This window comes from Dunckerocampus dactyliophorus, chromosome 2 (assembly GCF_027744805.1).
Source record: "Dunckerocampus dactyliophorus isolate RoL2022-P2 chromosome 2, RoL_Ddac_1.1, whole genome shotgun sequence".
Classification (NCBI taxonomy): Eukaryota; Metazoa; Chordata; class Actinopteri; order Syngnathiformes; family Syngnathidae; genus Dunckerocampus; species Dunckerocampus dactyliophorus.
In genome coordinates this window covers 5052866-5072536 of record NC_072820.1, presented here as the reverse complement: position 1 = coordinate 5072536, position 19671 = coordinate 5052866, and the positions used below count along the sequence as shown (strand labels likewise).

General features: G+C 40.2%; 1 protein-coding gene across 1 annotated transcript in view; it reads left to right on the top strand.

Annotated features, from left to right (window-relative positions):
• Positions 1–19083, top strand: part of LOC129176725 (vertebrate ancient opsin-like) — an 81774-nt gene extending 62691 nt beyond the window's left edge. The window contains exon 4 of the mRNA XM_054767050.1: positions 16830–19083. Coding sequence (XP_054623025.1) covers positions 16830–17114 — 285 coding nt within the window. The 3' untranslated portion in view covers positions 17115–19083. The remainder of the gene's footprint in view (positions 1–16829) is intronic.
• Positions 19084–19671: the final 588 nt, after the last annotated feature.

Sequence of the window (19671 nt, the reverse complement as noted above, 5' to 3'; positions counted from 1 at the left end):
AGTAGTAATGTTAAACGAGGATAATTAATGAAAAAAACAATAATAAAAATGATATAATAATACGTAATGATAAATGTTATTTACCTTTGAAGAGGAGTGGTCGAGCATACGTCGTTGTGGTGGAGGAGGAGGAGTATTGAAAAAAAGACTCTTCTAAAAGAGGTAGTGTTCTGTGGGTGGTGTAGAATTAAGCAGGCCTATTAACTCTTCATAAACTTTAATCACACGCTCTGTCCGGGTTGTATCATAAAACTCTTAGCCTTCCTCTCTCCTCTTCCTCGTCTTCCTGTATCTGTTGGTCCCATTAGCAGTGTCACAGTGCCCTCTGCTGGTCAAGCATGTAGCAGTATAAATATGGACTTATAAGGCAAAACACATCAATCTCCGAGTGTTCGCACGTCGGATGTTCGTTAGTAGGGGATTTAGTGTATTTCTATTTACATTTTTTCTAATATGGCGATTGCGACTTTCTCGTTAGAATATTACTTTTTTTTCTCTTAATATTTTGGTTTTATTTTCAGAAAATTATACCTATTTTTTTTCATTTCTGATGTTGTTTTTTGTTTATTTTATGACTTTATTCCCATAATATTAGAACTTTTTCTCCAACCTAATTTTCCAAAAATGACAGCTTTATTTTGTTTTGTTTGTTTCTCATAATATTGCAACTTAAAAAAAAAAATCATGTCTTTTTCTTTAATGTTTAAAATTCTTGCTACTAAAATTATTTGTTGTTATTTTTCCTCATAATATCGCGATGTTATTCTCATAAAATTACGACTTTTTCCCATTAGATTACAACTTTTTTCTCTTAATATTTTGACTCTGTAAAATTACAGCTGTTTTTTTTTCCATTTGTGTTGTTGTTGTTTTTTTATTTTATGACGTTATTCCCATCCATCTACTTTCTATGCCGCTTATCCTCATTAGAGGGGGTACTCGCCTTCAGGCGGGAGGCACCATTCACACTCACATTCATACCTATGGACAATTTAGGGTTGCATGTAAGCATGCTTTTGGAATGTGGGAGGTACCCGGTGCCCGGAGAAAACCCACGCACATGAGAACATGCAAACTCCACACAGAGATGAGGGAGATTCGATCCCAGGTCTTCCCGATCTCCTGACTGTGTGGCCAGCATGCTAACCACTCGGCCGACTTTATTCCCATCATGTTAAAAACCTTTCCCCAACGTAATTTTCCAGAAATGACAATTTTTTGTTTAGTTTGTTTCTCTGAATATTATAACTTTGAAAAAAATGATGTCTTTTTTCTTTAATATTTAAATTTTATGCTGCTACGTTTTTTTTTTTTGTTGTTCTTTTTTTCATAGTATCCATCCTTCTACGTCAACATTCATTCAACATTTCAGTTCAGCTTCAGCATTTTGGTGTTCACACTCAACTTCTCCAGAAAATGATTCATTTAGTTGCATGAGTGGTGAATTAGGTCATTTTAACCACTTCAACGGCATTCACACATAAAACCACACTTTAATGCACTCCAGCGACAAAAAGAGGTAAAAACCGCGCAAACTGGTGTTAACATTGGGATGCATACCATTTCACGACTCTTCAACGGAATTTCAATGCAGACTATGACCAAACAGAAAATGTTGTCTGAGTGAAGACCAGACAATCTAATCAAATCTAAGGGAATCTAAGGTTATGTCCACACGAATACGGTTATTTTAAAAATGCGTGTTTTTCTATGGCCTTTTTCTTTGGGCTCTCGTCCACATGCAGTCCGTAGGTTTTTGTCCTAAAAAAAAATGAGCTTTTGGAAAACTTCAGCGAGAGTGGAGATGTTCAAAACCTCCATCATAGTGGTGTGCAACATGATCTCATGTTTTTAAACCCCATTTAAAAACAGAACATGGAGCTAATGACTTACGGGCGCTGGTAGACGTGCGTGCGTGCACCTTAAAACACTCACAGCCAATTAAAACATTCATGGTGTTTCCTGAGGTCTGTGGAGGCAAGCGCTGATTTGAAAGATAATTCACACGCTATTGGTACATCTGATACCGCAATATTTTGATAAACAGGTGCGTTATAATGCGCGGCCAAGTCAGGCGTGGTAGCTTTTTCAGGTTTTCTGATTGGCCAAAGTGGGCATGACAGACGATGAATGTCTTTTTAGGTGGACAGGCTTTTTAAAATCTTCATTCGTAGTTGGGGAAATGTGAGCTTCTGAAAATATTCTCAATATGCTCTAACCGATTGAGTCCGTTGACAAACCTGATTACAAATTTGCCTTCAAAAAAACGTCTTTTCTCAAGTAATTGTACCCAACCACATGGGATACAAATAACGAATTGTGATATTTTGCATTTGTAGCTGTCATTCATGCAGCTGTCAACTTTCTGTTTTGATAGATGAATGAATGAATTGTCTCCACGAAAATTGAAACAGAATTAATCCATTTCACAGCCGCACTCTCGCCATCATAAAGCTTTTAAATACTGCACAGGACATGTTTTAATTCACATATTAGCATAGCGATTGTCATGTAAATTACAAAAACGAACTTACCTGTCATTATGTTTAAGAACCTCACCTGTGATGAGGAAATAATCCTTTTTCAGCTGTGTTTTACAGCACAAAATAGTGTCTTCTCCTCAATGTTGTAATCATTTATGTCAAAGGTTTAAAGCAGGGGTGTCCAAAGTGTGGCCCAAGGGCCATTTTCACCAAATTGTAAAGATAAAATGAATGTATTATTAATGAGATGCACTCCTGATCAACATGTCACTGACATGATTTTTCATCTTTGCATGAATGTGTTCTATATTGTTTGTAATTATGTTCTACGTTGTTCATTTTTTCAAAGCGAACGTTAAATTCGTAAAAATATTTTTTTTTTACGTGCCGGGCGCCATTACGGTCTGAACTCCTTCGAAAAGGGGCGTTTCCCAAGTGATGTCGGCAAAGGCGCAGCTCTCGTCTTAAACGGAGTAAACAAAGCCTCCTAGAGGCAACTCGTCGACTTCATTCTGGATATTTTTCATCTAAACAGTCATCATGTGTTGGCCTAGTGATGCTGTAAGTTTGTTTTCTTTTCCAAAAGACGAACGTTTAAAGACTACACTGAACGAAGCAAGTACACCTTTACAAGAAGCATTTGGCTTGAAAGTAGGGGGTCTTGAAAGACGGTGGGGGGGCAGGGCGGTGACGGCGACAAATCACACAATAAAAAAGGCTCTAAAGACCACTTGATGCTCATTAAGAAGACGATTTAAAACAATAATTGAAGGATAAGCAAGTCCAAGGTAATTTACACCCCCGCATCACACATGTAGTCCCATCCTCGGCGGTTGGAATAAATACGGCTTAATTCAATGTTCTGCAAGCTCTCTATTTCATTTGTAGATGTGTCTTCCTCCTCGAAAACTATTGGCACATCGCTCTAATCTTTCCTATGATCACTGCAAACATCTTCTCTCTCGTCCATTCTCAGGCCATTCTCATTTGTTTACTCTGCTCAAGATGAGGGCTGCGCCTTCGCCGCCGTCACTTCCGCAAACGCCCCTTTTCAAAGATTCAAGAGATTCAAGAGATTCAAGATTCAAGAGAGTTTTATTGTCATGTGCATGGTAAAACAGCAGTTATACCATGCAATGAAAATCTTATTCTGTTCATTCTCCCAAGAAAAGAAAGAAAACACAAGAAAGAATAAGAACATAAGAAACATAAACACATAAACATATATACCAATAAATTAAGCAACAACAACAGAAGAGACATTAATACAAGTAAATCATACAAATAAATAAATAAATAAATAAATAAATAAAGTGCTATGAGTGTGTGCGTGTGTTGCGTGTGGCGTGTGTGAGTGCTTCGTTGAGAAGCCTGATGGCCTGTGGGTAAAAGCTGTTTGCCAGCCTTGTGGTCCTTAGGACCACAGATATTAGTAATAATATCACAGATATTAGTAAAAGAGTGAAAGACGGATATTAGTAATGTTTACTTTACGTTTGGCACTGTTGGATCTTACGGAGGTTGTAAGCAGAGAAATGGGAGTGAGACAAAAAATGTGTTGTGACATTACTTCAAAGATCTTGAGGGTTATGTTACAAAAAAGTCAAGTGGTAGACCCCAAAAAAATGTCACCGTCCGTGGGCCGGAGGATCAAGCTGTCTATCAAGAAACGGGACGTTCCTCGCCCCAAATGAAGGTTGTTACCGGTGCGGAGTGCAGTCCAAAAACCATCAAACGAGACCGACTGCTAGAGAAGGGTTTTAAGAAGAAAAAACGTCTTCAAAGGCCTCGTCTCCTTCAATGCCACAAAATTGCCCATTTGGAATTTGCACCAAATATGGGACATTGAAAGGTGGAAGGAAGTTTTATTCTCTGATGAGAGAAAATGTAATCTCGACGGTCCTGATGGCTTCCAACGTTACTGGCATGACAAGGAGATCCCACTGAGGAGTGGCACAGTGGAGGGGACGCCATCATTATCTGGGCTGCTTTTTCCTTCAATGGAACAATGGAGGTTCAGGTTGTGCAGGGGCGTCAAATGGCAGTGGCTATGTGGAGATGTTGCAGGGGGCATCCGTCATGACTGGCCCTCATCTGTGTGGTGATGACTGGCTTTTTCGACAAGACAACGCTGCAGCTCACAATGCCCGCCTGACAAAGGACTTTTTCCAGAGGAATAACTTCAGTCTTTTGGACCATCCTGCGTGTTCCCCTGATCTAAACCTAATTGAGAACTTTTGGAAAGTTACCAAAATAATAACAAATAATAAATTGCTTACTCCATTTTTTTGGTCTCACTCACATTTCTTCTTTTTGCATTCCGAAGCTCTACTTAGAACCTCCTGAAGATCCAACAGTGCAAAATGTAAATTCTGTAATTTTTCAACGGGTCTTAAAATTTTGATTACGAGTGTACTGTATATTATTAGCTATAACAAGAATTTCCTTTGTCGCCTATCATCCAAAGCTAAAATGTTTTGTTCAAATAGTTATACATACAGTATATTGACCCACGCTGCATTGGTTTTAGCATCTTTCATGTACAAAATGTATCAAAGTGGGCCCCTACATCCTTCAAATTTTCTGTATCCGCCTTCAGTCAAAAAGGTTGGACATCCCTGGTTAAAAGGGTGATAACCTTGAAATGACAAACTCTCGGGCCTTCCTTCATTTACTTTGTGTAGCCTGACAACATCTAGAGGTTGTCCAGTGGGAAACACTGTGGTTGCATTTCCAAATTGCAAATTCCTGAATTGCAGGCTACAGCAATGCAACAACAATGAATATGCAGTAGATATAACCATGATCAAGCAAGTCAGCCGTTAAATTGAACTAAAGCAGTTTATGGATTCATTTCAGTTGAATCAATATCACAGGTGTGTGGCAGTTTTACTGTGACTTTTTGTTTTTTTCAATATTGAACAGAGATGTGAGAGTCCACATCCTCCACGGGATATTTTTTTGATTTCCCATCTTGTTTCCATCTACAAACACCCGGCCGGTGCAAACCTCAGCACAGGCACAAATAAATGACCTTGGAGGAACTTGTAAGACCATACATTTCCAACATGTGATGAAGACCCATGTCCTGTATGTCATTTTCAGTCTTCAATTCCTCCCAGCCCATTACTATGGAAACTGTGAGTTGAGGCGAGTTGAAGACTAAAAATGCTGTACAGATACGAGGAACAGCTGGCGAGCATTTCCCACCCCATCCTTCCGTGGCGCCACCAGTCAAGAGACCCAAAGAGGCCACCAGGAACGTACGCTAAGAACTTGCGGGTATGTTTGCATAGGATCCTCTTTTTTTTCCCCCAAACAGTATTTTGCATGTCATAAAAGATGACGTGAGGTTCTGCTGTGGACGCTGTTACAGAGCGTCCAGACCCTCTGGAAGGAATATCAGCCAGATGTAACATTACTGATGCCTAATTAACTATCTGCCCATCTGTAACATCTTGCATGTAGTCACAGCCCACTGTGTTGAGCACACCCTGACTGGCAATTTGGAAGAATCGTGAAGTTATTACAGCCGCGTCTGTCTGAGTTTTTACTTTCTGAGACCTTCTTTCAGACGTGTGCACAATAACAACCAACTGCTGCATGCTGGGATTAGGCAGCTTCATTGAGATGGCAAAAAAAAAAACTTTTTCAACACCAAAAGCAACAAAATACCTGCATTGCCATTCTTCGGGCCTTGAACAGGTGCACAATTCAAGTCAGTTAGGGATCATGTCGACATGTATGGCTCCAATTAAGCAGAAGCACCTATACGTTCTCTACAGCTGCCTAATCCCTGAGGCAGCATCTCTCTCATAAATAGTGGATACACTGAATGTGGAAGAGCTGACAGGTGGCAAGGTTTAAATATATTCCAGTTTTATTGCTTGGAATTGCCTCATTATGACTGACAGATTGACGGACTGATTTGCTGAAGCATCTCCCTCAACATTGTGGTGAGGGGAAAAAAAACAAGGCCAGATTTAGTGCAGGAGCTATGTTTACAATCATGTTCTATTCACAGTTTTTCATCGAGTGTTATGCAAAGTAAAATCTGGCAATTCAAAGCAAATCTAATTAGGCGGTGACACTTAAGGGGACATTATTAAATATATGCTTTCCTACTGAGACGTTTTGGCTACAACGTTCGCATGAAGACTGCAAGTGTGCCACTGTTGAAAAGCATTTTGGAATTATTTTCTGCGCTATATTATTACAAGGGCTGGATGAATTGATTTGCATGATTACCGTCAATTCTGGACTGTTGAGCGCACCTGAATATAAGCAGCACCCACCAAATTTAAAGAGAAAAAAGCATTTGTAGATATGTAGGGCACATTTATCTATAAGCTGCAGGTGTCCGCGTTGTAACATGGAATATTTACACAGAAAGACACACAATAAACCTTGCAATCGTACCTGCACTCTGTGTTCCCAGTGCCACTCGTTAGTTCTGAGTGACTTCTTTTTTTTTCTTTTTTTTTCCTTTTTTTCTTTCTTTTTTCCCTTTTTTTCTCCTTTTTTTTGAGTGATTGAGTTCTACAGCTGCGTCGGTCCAGGCATTCCAAGTAGAAGCTGTAGTAATTCTACATTTGATCAAACTTACTTTAGATTTGTCAGATCAAAACATGCACGATCGCTGCATAAGACTTCAAATGTGATATTAGCGTCCATTCTGCACTGTAAGCATCATTGGGACTGTCGTTCTTTTAGCCATAAATTAGCTGCAGCATTGTTTAAGCCACAGGGTTCAAAGAAAAAAGCAGCAGCTTTATAGTCCAGAATTTACGGGAATTCGATTTTATATTTTTACGCATCCGTAGTGCAGTTAAAATCAAAATGGTCCTCCAACGCTATCTGATGGCAGAACCAACAAGATCCAGCTGGACGATTGAAAAAAATGGAACAACTGACAGACATAGACTAGTGTGCACACTTCAGGAAGAAGTTTCCTGTTCCTTGACGCACATCGAGTTTAAAGTACCACATCAACGCAAAGCATACCTTAGTCAGGGATTCCTCTGCAAGAATTTGGTGACTGCGGCGTCCTTGCGGCAAAACACTCTCACTGAACTTTGAGGCCTCAGTAAGTCTCCCTCTGACGAACTAGTTAAGTGGATGGCGAAAGACGGCAGGCCGATTAATATCAAAGATGCGGGCACCATCAAGAAGCACAATAGAGACAAAAAGTAATACAGTGCAATTAATCTAAATTAATCCACACTGGTCTTGTGATTAATCTGATTTAAACTTTCTTTGCGTTTGACAGAAAAGTGTAAACCTACAGCAGCCTGCTCTGCGATTGTGATGTCACACCAGTTAGTCACATTAGTGTACGGTGGAAGCACAGTACTGGTTTTATGGCTCTTCATCAGGGTAGAGCACGTGACTAACTGAACAGCCACAGCTCTTGTTGACTATTTAGCTTGTTAGGTTCCTTTATCGCAAGCGAACAATGGTAATTAAAGAGAGACGGGGAGTGTTATTGCAGCTGAAACTAACCTATGCGCCATTTTTATTGCAAATAGTGATCCAAAATGTACACCCTCTGAACGAGTCATATGCACATACTAAATAATCTTCTACAAGCCAACCAATCACAGCCTTTATGGTCTGCAAGGTTAGATTTTTTTTGGACGTGCACGTCACACGACGCAAGAGGGTTTGCAGGGGGAGGAGCCAGCTGGTGTGATGTATACCGCCCCCCTAACAGAAGAGCATAATCCGAGTTTCAGAGACTGAACTCAAAACTGAAAACGGTGAAATGCAAGAAAATGCATACCTGGAGAGCAACAAAAAAAAGCATACATGCTAATGTACAATACAATTTTTAAAAACAATCAATTGAAATATTTTTACTCTGTGACGCGTTGATAAACGTGCTTAGGAAGGATTAGTGTATTAGTGTTAGTTGTATTAGTTATTAGTTAGACTGTATTAGTGTATTAGTCCCACTACCGGGAACTCGTGGAGTGGCAGCGTCACAAAAAACTACAAGGAGAAAGCATAAAAGCTGAAATGTTGACACCAACAACCAATAATAACACAAAGCTTTGTCTTGGTTGGTGACCACTGCTTTTGGTGCTGACTGAGCTGAAGTCTCATCTTCAGTGTCAGATTTGTCCATAAAATGATGGCGTAATTCCAAAAGACACAACTTCGACTTTGGAGGTGTTCAATTGTATCAAACAGAAACAATCTTCTGTACCTTTTTATATAGGATAGGTTTCATATACAGTATCACATTTTCTGCGCACTGAAACAGATCAGCATCCTCCTCCTCAGTTGCCCAGCTTTCACCTCAGACAGGAAGTTGACTGGGGCACAAATTGTTGTTTAAGACAAGCAGTTGATTCGGTATGAAACACAAAACCCAACTGCTTGCCACATTACGGAAATCAGATGCTGCTGAAATGTGAGGCTTTAACCATGCAGGAATTGTGTACAGAAACAAATAGACACAACATCCACTCTTTGCATTGATGATGAAATTGAATGTTGAGGTCCTGCAATGAGGCCCTGTAATCAGACGCTTCACAACGTCACGGTTTATGAATGATATGAATCATCCAATTCTCATTTTAATGAGAATTTTGTTTGTAAGTTTGTAAGATTTGTGCCAAAAAGCGTTGCATTACTGAAGCGTTCCCTTTGAACTGAAACAAATACCAACTTTGTCTGTCAGGACCGAAAATAAAATGAACGTATGTGTTAAAAGCTAACAAAGCATTTTTGTGCACAGTCATGTCCAAAGCAAGACTTAAAAAAACAGATACATAATTCAAAGTGTGAAGTGAAACCAGAGCATCAGAGCAGATAACGGAGAGCGCCGTCCAAAACTAATGCGATCATTCGGAGATGACCCGCTCTGAAATACCTCCAACCTCTCTCCCCAAAATACCTCGTCAGTACGTCCTCTTTCCATCTCCCTGCCATGATTTATCTATTTTTCTGTCAGCGACTTCCCCGATTGCTTGACCTTATAGCCTTGCTGTGTGTGTATTAGAATACCCCGACCCCTTCCATTTCTTTGTTGGTTGCCTTCTACGTCTACTGAGCTCTTGTCAGTGTGTTTGGACAGCTGAGGAGAGATGCTGCTTGCCTCCATTGTTGGATGACCTGCAGGTTACTGACAGACACACAAAGGGGTCCAATGTATTTCTTACAGAAATACTTGTATACTGAAGCGCTTGGCATGTCCCGAGGCGTTTTTCTCACCCCCAGCAGAGATTACACAAACCCTGCATGTTGGAGAAGTTTGCTGGGTGGTACAACGTAAAGCATTCGTTATCGATGCTACTTATGTTGCGGTGGAATTACTCTTGTCAGTCTCCCCCTGTGCTCCTATGGCTCCCTCTGGTGGACAGGGGCGACATCGCAGCGCCCCGGCAGCAATAACCAATGAACTGTTTTGTTGGGACGAATGCATTTTGGGATGAAGTAAAAATAGCTCTTGTTTTGTTATTTTAAAGTCTTATTGGTACTTGCCTTGTATATTTCTTACCGAGCTTTTGAGTGTTAAGTTGCTGTGTGATGATTTTAGCGTTCTTTATAAGACGACACAGTGAGTCAGACTGTTATATTGAGTAATGACTTCCTACGATTTCCAATGGGTTGACAAGCTCGTCTTGAGTATTTTCATAGCTCGTGATTGGCTCCTGTCAAATAAAGAGCTGCCTGGTCCTCACGGAATCGTGCGTGCCACAATATGCCATTTTATGCAGTGGACATGTGCGGCTTAAAGTACAGTACGGCTTATATATGTACAAATCTGCTTATCTCTGTAAATTCGGCAGGTGCGTCTTATACACCGGAAATGGCGACATGTATGACTCTACAAAATAAATAATAAAAGCATGTATGGGTTGTGTTGATACTGGATCAATATCGGTGTCGGATGATATTCATAGCTGCAATATCGGTATAAGATTGGAAGTGAAGAAGTTGTACTGGGACTAGTACGATGCTATGAAAACCTTTTTTTGCTGCTCAAATTTTGTTGAAAATAAAAAGCGACATACATGGTTTTCATCGGACAACTGAAATTCGTTTAAAATGTAATTGGATACTGCACCACACGGCAGGGGGCAGCATAGTGGCGCATACGGGCAGCGCATCTGCAGTTGGTTCTTGGTTTGAATCTCCACCCCGACGTCTGTGAGAAGTTTGCATGTTCTCTTACGTGCATGGGTTTAATCCGGTTTCATCCCACTGTCCAAAACCAGTCTGGCGAGTACCCCGCCTCCCACCCAAAGTCAGCTGGGATAGGCTCCAGCTCCCCCCTGTGACCCTGAAAAAGATAGGAAATGCTTGAATACAGGAACTACTCTACTGGTCATTATTGTTAAAGAATCTGAAGAAAGAACCCTATCAGTTCTTGGCTGACCTAAGTGGGCAAGAACCCTTCTGATTTGAACCAATCTATCAGTCATTTAGCCTCCAGTTAACCAAACATGCATGTGTTTAGACTGTGGGAGGAAATGCAAGTACCAGGAGTAAACCCACGCACGCATGAAAAGAACATGGACACACCAGGCCGAGATTTCAACCCAGAATCTTCTGGCTGTGAGGCAGACATGACTAACCACCATGCTCCACCATGCTGCCTTTATTTCTAACGCGGCATTGTACCGCTGCACAGGGCCAAATGAGCGTTTATATGCTGGTAAACATCCAACTCTTGTCGGCCATGTACAGAAGAAGTGTTTCAAGCTGTCACATTCTGTCAAGCTGTGTGTTCCTGTCAAAGTATTCATGTAGCAGTTGTTTTTGCAGCTGTTGATAGACAGCAGTGTTTTGTTTGTGTTTGTTTCCTCTGATACTCCCTTCTCGTATGCTATTAATTTTAGCCACGTTTTCCCCCATTTATCCATCTCCCTCACACCATATTTCAGAGGCTTTAGAAGGTGTTTTTGGGAACGTGGAGGAGAGGACATTTAAATCGAATGTTTTTTTTTTTCAGTTCTTGAAAGTTGCATCTGTTTGCAGCTCACTCTCCCATGTGAAAAAACGTGTTTTTAAAATTTGAAGTGTTTGTAGTTTCCTCTTTTTTGAACATAGAAAATACATTGTTGGATGAAGCAGAAAGCTCATGAAATATATGTTTCTGATTTATTATGCATGTATTTGAATCCACAAGCTCGTGAGAAGGCGAGGGGGTTACGTTGCGAGTAATGGATACACCCATAAAAATGTATATTTTAACCTTCCTGCTAGCTTCGCAAGGACTTTCTCCTCCAATTTCGTGTTGACATTTTAGACTTAGACAGACTTTCTTGATCTACAAGGGAAATTGCTTGGTTACAGTAGGTTATTTGCAGAAGAAAAAGAAAAGCGCTCTTAAATAAAATGCAATGCAATATGAATAAAATACGATCAAATAGAAAGAATATATGATAAACGAGATTTGCATATTCACAAATAGCGAGTAAAAAATATAAGTAAATACAAGCAAATTTACACAGCATACAAGGGAGGACAGACAGTACAGTCCAATAATGTTGTGAATGAATGATGAATAATGCAGGTTTTGCAGCGCTGGATGGCATGTGGAATGAATGAAGTCCTGTAGCGTTCACTGTGGGAGAGGAACTGGAGGAGTCTGTCGGCGAGAACTCCGAACTGGAATGGGTGGGTGGGGTTATCCATGATGGAGAGCAGTTTGTCCGGTGTCCTCCTGTCTCTCACTGTTACAAACGCTCCAGAACCCTCCCCTTTTCTCTTCAATTTTGATTGCACACTCGCGCCACAATCCAGGTTTAAGTCCTAAATATGTCTCACACACTTATTAAACACATTTAAAGTATAAAATGTACAGTTGCTCACCACAAATGAATGATGGATGATCAATGAAGCGATGGAATCAGTCTCACTGTGCCTGGTTGTCAGGCTGGACGCTAACAAAGGCAAAGTTTCTACAATCTGCATTAACCCACACTGCTTGCCTGTGCCTGTGGATTGACTGTCGAAGCCAGTGCTTCCGTAGCCAAACAAACTTTTGCATCTCACAGCACACAAATATGGTGTGTTCAAGGACCAAGGAACAAAGTGTGAAATGGCTTTGTGGTTGTCCTAACAGTGGTTCATGTATGGTATACATTTGACCTGTATTATCACATATTTATAAATTATTACCAACATCTGGTGAATGCAATGTGTTTTATGCGGAAAAACGAAGCATGCACCATTTCCTTAATTTTGGGGGATGAGCACATGCTTACAGCAAAAAGCCAGGCGGCGTCCCCCGCTTAGTGCTTATCAGCAGTGAAAAGAGCAAAGCTACTATGGGGCAAATTATGGAGTTAATGGCATGGCATTGGACGGCCAGCCATTTTTGCTGTTTACTTTATTTTTGGTAAGAGGCTCAAATCATGTCTGCAGTGTGGCCTGCTGTGCAAGTCTTGTTTGGGTTTAAAATGTAAAAGATAAAAGAATGACGGTACTGATATAATTTAGACGTTTGGACAGCAATTGTAAAAACTTTTCATTTCTCTTTGAGATAACTACCTCATTTGCAGTTACGGTTGGTGTTGTTTCAGGATTCAATGTTTTTCAATCAAATATGACTGCAATATTGATGGTGTATGCTCTCAATTATTTTTTAAAAACTGAATTATTTTTGGAGAAAAAAAAATCAGTTAAAAAAAACTGGGTTTTTGAGTAAATATTTTCAAATTTGCAGGGATTTTCAAGTTTAAAAAATGTAATTAAAAAACAAAATTTTGACCTAAAATCCGCAAATTTGCGGGGCCTTGAATCCTGAATCACGACCACTGCACTCCATCCGCTTTAACCATATTAAGATAAGTTGTTTTAGCAACAACGTGATGCTGTGTTTTTAAGTGGGTTTAACAATATTGACTTCCATGTAAAACCTGTTTGTACTTTCCTCATGTTATTCTTATATTTCTGATCAATGTATCTTTCAGCCATGTGTTTTATATTTTGTCTTGTAATATTTTCATGTAACAGTTTGTGTTGTAAAGTTTTGTTCATTGTATTGTGAGATCAGTTCCAATTTTCCCAAACAGGCTCACGGTTGCATCATATTTTGCACTCATGACAAAATGTAGTAGACTATAAGTATACATAAACATCATTGCGTATACTAAGTATACTACGTTTTCTCAAGAGTGTCATCAGAGTCCACGCTTAAAGGAGAACTCTGCAAGAGGATGTGAAAGTGTAACTTTCTCCATTGCTGCGTGTACTACGGTTTGGAAATGCCTAGAATTTAAAGTGCAGCCAAGCATCCTCAATGAATTGTTATGCCGTCAAACTGCTGCTGGGGTACTCAATTATTCAGAATCTTCCTATCTGTCCATCAGCCCGACTGGATACCTGGACTTTGAGCTGAGCAACACCCTGGGATTTAGGCTGTGTAGGGCTTTGGTGTAAAACAGTAAAATCTGCATGAAATCAGAATGCCGAAGCTTCCACGTTTTTAAGTTTTCAATAACCCATCCAGGATAATTCATTATTTATTATGCATTGACTGATGATGTGCACTTACCCTACCTTGTCTGTGTACTTTGGAGTACACAGACACACATGATTTTGATTTGTTTCACCTCCTAGAACTGCTTACTGTATAGGGATTGGATTTAAAGCGAGCGTCCGGAAGCACTTTGTCTTTCACACAGTTGAAGGTGAAAATGAGCCGGACAAGAGCCAGACAATAAGCGAGCTTTGTCATACAAGCTTAAAATATTTTAGGAACACGACAAATATGAGAAACCACATAGCACTTTTACACCCAAACCAGGAGGAAAAACAGCCAACCAGAGAACCATCGAGCAGGTGATAACACATTTTCCACCCAACTAGGATAAATGTTTCTGCTTGAAACACTTTTATTGCGAAGGGTTTGTGGCTGTATTTGGTTGTTGAGAAGCAGGGCTTTCGTGCTTTGTTGCGCACTTTGGAACCCAGATACAACATCCCATCGTAACGTTATTTCACTGACACTGCAATTGTGAGTAAGGGCAGCCTAGTTTTTTTTGTTTATTTATAATATGACGTCTGTAAGCATTATTCTTGTATGAGAGCCGCTGGTACAGAAATCTATATTTTGTATGAAAGCTGTTTTTGACTTTGATATACAGCAAAAATATTATTTTGCCAGAGATTCTATGCTCAGGATTTTAGTTTGAATTCAGAAGTCTGTTATTTATTTGTGAATAATGGAAGATTTTTTTATGTTGGTTACTCAGAATATGCTCAAGTTTGTTCATTTTAGACACGCTGTTGCTGGTGCACTCTACTTTTCCTGCTGGTTCTGTACAATGGGAAATATGTTGGTAGATGTAACCTTCCAATTATTAAAAGATAATAGAAGTCAAATAATCTGTTTCATGTTTATTTTAATTGTGGATCATTACAAATATGCTTGGTTTTAGTCGTACACAGTGAGTAAAAATAAATTATATATAGAAAAAAATTGTGCTTGAAAAAATTGACGAACTATCGATCAGAAAAAAACATGCAGGCCTCTGAATCATAATCACATGGAATCGTGAGGTGGCCAGTTTCCCACCCCATTACTATAAAGTGATTAACTGAATGATCGATTCATCGATCAATTGTTGTAGCTCTACTCTAAAAGCTCAGAATAGTGACGAGGGAGAAATCTTTACATCGGGGGTGTCCAAAGTGCGGCCTGCGGCCTTCGGAATATTTTTCAAATACAACTACAGCAAAAACAACAATAAAAGTGGGAAAAAAGGAGTAGTAAATTTACGAAATATTAGAATTAAGTCCTAATATTAATAGAAAAAAGTTGTTTTATCAGCAGAACGTTGTAATACTATGAGAACAGAATTACATTTTTGGAGAATAAAGTTTTAATGTTAAATTTTAAAGTCGGAATATTAGAAAAAAAGAGAAATGAATCAAGTTGCAATTTTTGGAAAATTTAATTGGGAAAAAATTGGAATATTACAAAAACAAAATCAAAATATTTGTAAAAAGATAGTTGAAATATTTGTAAAATTTGTAAAAATAAATAAATAAGTAAATAAATAAAAAGAAAAACAGCACAAGTGGAAAATGAGCGGTGGAGAAAACGTTCATATTAATAATATACTTTGTCACCTATAACACAAAGCTGACATGCAGGCTGTTTTTCTTTCAATACATAGAAGTTGTTAGGAAGCTTGCTTTAGCAGAACAGTGGGCATGTCTAAACAGGGGGCGTGGACTAAGTGGGAGTATGCTGCTGGCCGTATCACCTGGCCAGAACTTGGAAGATGGAGCCATACCACTTTAAGTTTCCGGTCCAGTCAGTGTATGACGTTCTCCCGAGCCCCTCCAACCTGTTCACCTGGGGCCTGGTGGACTCATCTGCTTGCTAACTCTGCCAGAAGAAGTGATCATTAGAACACACCCTCAGCTGCTGCCCTACGGCCTGGGGAGAGGGTCGGTGTCGTTGGAGCCATGACCAGGTGCTGCGAGCAGTAGCAGACACCATCGGCACGGGAATTAACATTAGCAAGTGGAAACATCCTTCCAAGGGTACCGTCTCCTTTGTTCGAGCAGGAGAGAAGCCCCACACCACAAAGAAGACCACCCAGGGTGGCTTGCTGGCAACAGCAAAGAACTGGCACCTACTTGTGGACCTTGGGAAACAGTTGAGATTCCCGCACAGCATTGCTTTAACAATACTCAGGCCAGACGTGGTTTATGTCCAGTGCAGGTAAGCAGGTGGTGCTACTGGAGCTAACTGTCCCTTGGGAAGATCGGATGGAGGACGCTATCGAGAGGAAGAAGGCCAAGTATGCTGAACTGCTTTCTGACTGTCGAAGGAATGGGTGGAGAGTCCGCTGCCAACCCATTGAAGTGGCTTGCAGGGGCGTTGCAGGCCAGTCTCTATATCGAGTCCTGGGACTCGTAGGAATCTGTGGGCTGCACAGGCAAAGGTCCATGAAAAAACATCATGGAAGCTGCTGAAAAGGCTTCACGGGGGCTCTGGTTGAGGAGGGGGGCCGCGTGGCGTAGTGCGCTAGCTGGACACTAGTCGGGGCTTGATCACCCCCGGCAGGGTCATCGGGGTGAGGGTGTCTGATGTAAGACCCAAAAGACCCCCCGACCACAGGCACATCAATGATGATGTGTCCAGGTTGCACCAAAAGGTGTGACTTAATAGTTAGCATATCCACATGAGCTGGTTTTCAAAATGTAAAATATCAACGTGCCCTGTGTGGTTTGAATTTACCGTAAAAGTTTGGACACCTCCGCTGTACTTGATTAAATACATGATTATATCCATCATGCCTGGCTTTTTCTCCTCTCACAACACTTTTACACCAGACGTCACTCCTGATTGAATTCTTGTGCCTTTTTCTCCAGTTTTACAGATGTTTCCGAGCACTGTTGAATTGTGAGGCTCCTCGACGAGGCTCAAGTTTAAGGAGCTCCTCCAAGGTCGCTACCAAAGCGATGAGGGGTGGCGCATTGACTGGTCCTCATCGTACCAACGACTTTCTATTCATGGTTGCCTCCCTGGGTCAGCCGGCTACTGCAGTGCCCCAGCTGGACCCTAACTGTGAACACACCATTGATGTCACCAAAGCCCCTTCTTCAGACATCAACAAACCTGTCGTAGTGTCACTCGTGACCCACTTTGATGGGTGATCGTTGGCGACGGCCATGACATCAGCATGAAATCACCACATCTTCGGCCTGGAAGGCATTAATGAGTCGTGGTTCTTCTGGGTGCGGTACAAGTGTAGAGCTGCGGTCTGCCAGGCCAGGCTAATCAAATGCAGTTGTTACATCAGCTGCTCAGCCTGCCATTTCCATCACAGAGCAGTGCCAGAGGGAACCCTTGGACTTGCAGCTAGACATTATGAGCAAAGTGGGACTTACCGAACCTCCACTGGATGTCTCTGCGGACATCTCTTCACGCGAGTATGCGTGGAGCATACAGAAAAGTGGAAAGAGAAGAAATGTTGTTTTTTCTTAAATCAGATGTTTGGTAAGATTTTTAGAAGAACTGTTAAAAGCTAAATAGAAGAGCGAGAGAGAAGAATAATGTTTTTTACGTGTTGTTTACCCGTTTTAGCATATTTTAGAGCGCAGGCACAAGAGAATAGATTATGACTAAGAATGTACCAGTAATGATTGTGAAATCATTCTCCTTCCCGACAAGAAATTGTCTTAAATTGATTACTTGACACTTTCAAATATGTCCTCCAACAGGGGTGTCACGAGACACTCAGTTCCCCAGACAGGACAATGCACGAGATTGGGTCTACGAGAACAGCCGATACAAGATTTTAACATTCCTCTTTAAAAAACTACAATGAAAAGTTGAAAAAGACATGACAATATATTGCAATCTACTACTTTAATTTCTACTATGTTACACTCTCCTGCACTGTGTGTGTATGCTAACGGCCCCGCCTCCACCCACCGTGACAAGAGACTGTATGACTGACAAAAGGGCTCACTCCATTCATGCCGTTGTTTTATGGAACAAACGTGCCAGGGTGCTGAAACCAATGCACAGAGTGAACTCTCTTCCTGCCTGTTTGGAGGCGGGAGACGAGGAAAACAACACATGAATATATTGAGGCCGGCAAAATGATCAAGGTAATTTTCATTTATCGTGTGATTCATTAATTTGTTATTGTCCTATGCCTAGCGCCCAAGAGTCATTTTTTTTTCTTCACGTTTTTATCTCAGGAGATCTTGTGACACCCCTATCCTCCAATCGTTTCTGGGTTTGCTGTGCATGACGCATGCAATCGGCATTCGAAGGGAATAGTGAGATTAGGATGCATGTTGGAGAGTTACTGCATAGTTTCTTCAATGGCGTGCATGTGCACTGTTTGACTATAGTATCCCAGTTGGGTCGGATAAATGTCCAAATGTTGGTAATGTTCAGTGCACAACTTGTGCCCACTAAATAGACCAGAATCCCCCTGAAGTGTGATCCCCTTGGAATGATCTTTACATGTGATATTTCTGCATGTACTGTACATTTCATGCAAACATGTCAAACAAAGCAAGCGTTTCTGGTCAAGCCCAATGCTCAGGGTCTGTTCTTTCATAACTGCTGTGACCAAGTCCCTCCCTGGAAGTGTTGGCAGTACGGCACCTTGCCCGTGGGCACAAATGCATTTGGGTAGGTTCCATATGCTTCCAAACAATATGTTTACAAGCGTTTTGGACAATTTAGAACGACCATGGAACTTGTTTCCTCAAGCTGAAGCTACTAATACTGTATATTCTTGCTACAATAATTTGATTCTCCCTATTGTTTGTCATGTGCCAGTCTGCATCCATGGTACATTCTTTGATCTGGTTTTATTTTCCTGAACTACACAGACAACTGTGACGTTTTTGGAAAGCTGAGTATCAATGTTGTGTTGCCAGTAAATGTTCAAGCAGTCTTGTGGCAATGTGCAAAAACATGTTTTTGTTCCTTTGCTTCCTCCTTCCGTCCCTGTTGCCAGTTTTATCCATTCCAAAACCAGTTTTGATGTGTTTTTGGGATCGTTGTCCGGTGGTTTTGTTTGTGTTATACAAATCTTGTACCATACCAATGTACAGTACATACTTTGATACCAAAGCTATAAAAATGTGAATATTTTTTCGAGAGGTGAAGTCTTAATAAAGATTTTTATCTATAGCAACATGGACCATGTTGATATTTTGCAACATGCAGATGCGCTAAAAAGTTATATGCAGTATATTTCAAGAAAAAAACTGCTTCTCATCTTTGTGATTCAGGTGAAAATGTGTATTCTTAGTATGAACTTCTGTCTTTGTTCTTTTGTTCTATTACTATTTCAACTTTCTGCATAAAATTATCACTTCCTTCCCATTATATATTGACTTTATTTCCATCATTATTTTGTTTTGTTTGTTTCTCATAATATTACGACTTTAAAAAATAACATTTTTTTTTACAACTCATGCTACTAAAATGACATTTTTCTTCATATTACGGTTTTATTCTCGTAAAATAGCGACTTTTCTTCTTGTTAAAAAAAATACTTTATTGTCATAAAATTACAGCCTTTTTTTTACATTTCTACTGTTGTGTTTTTTTTTTATTTTCCAACTATTTTATTTTTTTCTTGTAAATTTCATTTATTCCCATCATATATTGACTTTATTTTTGTAACATTATAACTTTTTCCACAACCAAATTTTCCAAAAATTACAACTTTATTCTTTGTTT